The sequence below is a fragment of the Ochlerotatus camptorhynchus genome, unplaced genomic scaffold, assembly GCF_037179485.1.
Source record: "Ochlerotatus camptorhynchus isolate MF236.1 unplaced genomic scaffold, CSIRO-AGI_Acam_v1.1 ptg000192l, whole genome shotgun sequence".
In the NCBI taxonomy this organism is placed as follows: domain Eukaryota; kingdom Metazoa; phylum Arthropoda; class Insecta; order Diptera; family Culicidae; genus Ochlerotatus; species Ochlerotatus camptorhynchus.
In genome coordinates this window covers 1,115,062-1,116,243 of record NW_027040682.1, presented here as the reverse complement: position 1 = coordinate 1,116,243, position 1,182 = coordinate 1,115,062, and the positions used below count along the sequence as shown (strand labels likewise).

The window sequence follows — 1,182 nt, the reverse complement described above, 5'->3', positions numbered from 1 at the left end:
TTCAACGATAAATATACCTAATAAAATTTATTATGCACCATGTTTCTTAGCATAAACTGGCATTTGAAAGTTGATTCCTTCTTTTGCTTCGAAAAACGTGTATGATAACGTAATGGAGTCCACCAGTTCCATCCTGGGATCGTCCATAATCTCGGGATCAATATAGAAGAACACGGGCATGTCCACCTAAAAAATAAATAAAATAAAATATCAATCTTATCTAATCAATTGCATTAACAAAAATTGCGAATACCTCTTCGTGCGGATTGAGCTGCTGTTCTTCGAAGCAGAAGCATTGAATTTTATTAAAATAAGCTCCTGCCTCAAACGGAACCACATTGTACGTGCTGATTCCTATCACTGGTTGGTCTGAAGGATTTTTGGCCGTGTAGAAAGCCAGTGCCGTTTCGCCAGGAACGACCTGCAAGCAAGAAATTTCCCATCGAATATATTTTAACGTCACGCAACTACCTGCGCACCACTTACATTAATCTCCGGTTGTTGTGGCTTGAAATTCCACCGCATCGCAGCTCCCAGATCGGCATTGAACCGAATTTTGATCACCCGATCCTTGACCCGTTGCATCGTTTCCACTTTGTCTGCATCGTGCCCTTGACTAGTGGTTCCACCGTAACTGTATGCCTGGCAGAACATCCGATATAGAGGAACGGCAGCATAGCTCATTCCAGCGGTCAAGACACCGGCCGCGGTCACATAGTAAAGGGTGGTACGAATCCTGTGCTTACGGGCTGCATCCGCATTTTGATTACGACCTATGAACCGTACCGGCGCCGGCACTGATCTGGGAATTCGGAGCAGCCTTTTGGCATTACAGCCGTACGCTAGACGCGCAAGTGATGGTAATAGCATTATGAATAGGAAGTTTAATTTAAAAATACACTACTCGTAGGTAACCACGGTTTGATTACTTGTTAATTTTAAAACTATTCAAACATTTTCACTGTTTGAACAAAACTGTTACACCATACTCACGAACAAAAATTATTTGTTGACGAATGGTGATGTTTCATAACAAAATTATGGCAACCAAACGTCAAAATATACAGTGACGTTATCGACGTTATAGTTCAGTTTGATATAACACAATGGTATTAGCTGACAAGGTATAATTATTTGCTATACAATGAAGCGTTATCTGACCTCTGCACGGCATGATATCAA

At 41.3% G+C, this 1,182-nt stretch overlaps 1 protein-coding gene across 1 annotated transcript; it reads right to left on the bottom strand.

Moving 5' to 3' along the window:
* LOC135702329 (cytochrome c oxidase assembly protein COX11, mitochondrial) lies at nt 1-919 on the bottom strand. Its single transcript, XM_065223353.1, has 3 exons — nt 487-919; nt 254-421; nt 1-186 (listed from the first exon to the last, which is right to left on the bottom strand). Exons 1-3 carry the CDS (start codon nt 868-870, stop codon nt 31-33), a joined length of 708 nt encoding a protein of 235 aa, XP_065079425.1. The 5' UTR covers nt 871-919; the 3' UTR covers nt 1-30.
* Between the last annotated feature and the right edge of the window lie 263 nt (nt 920-1,182).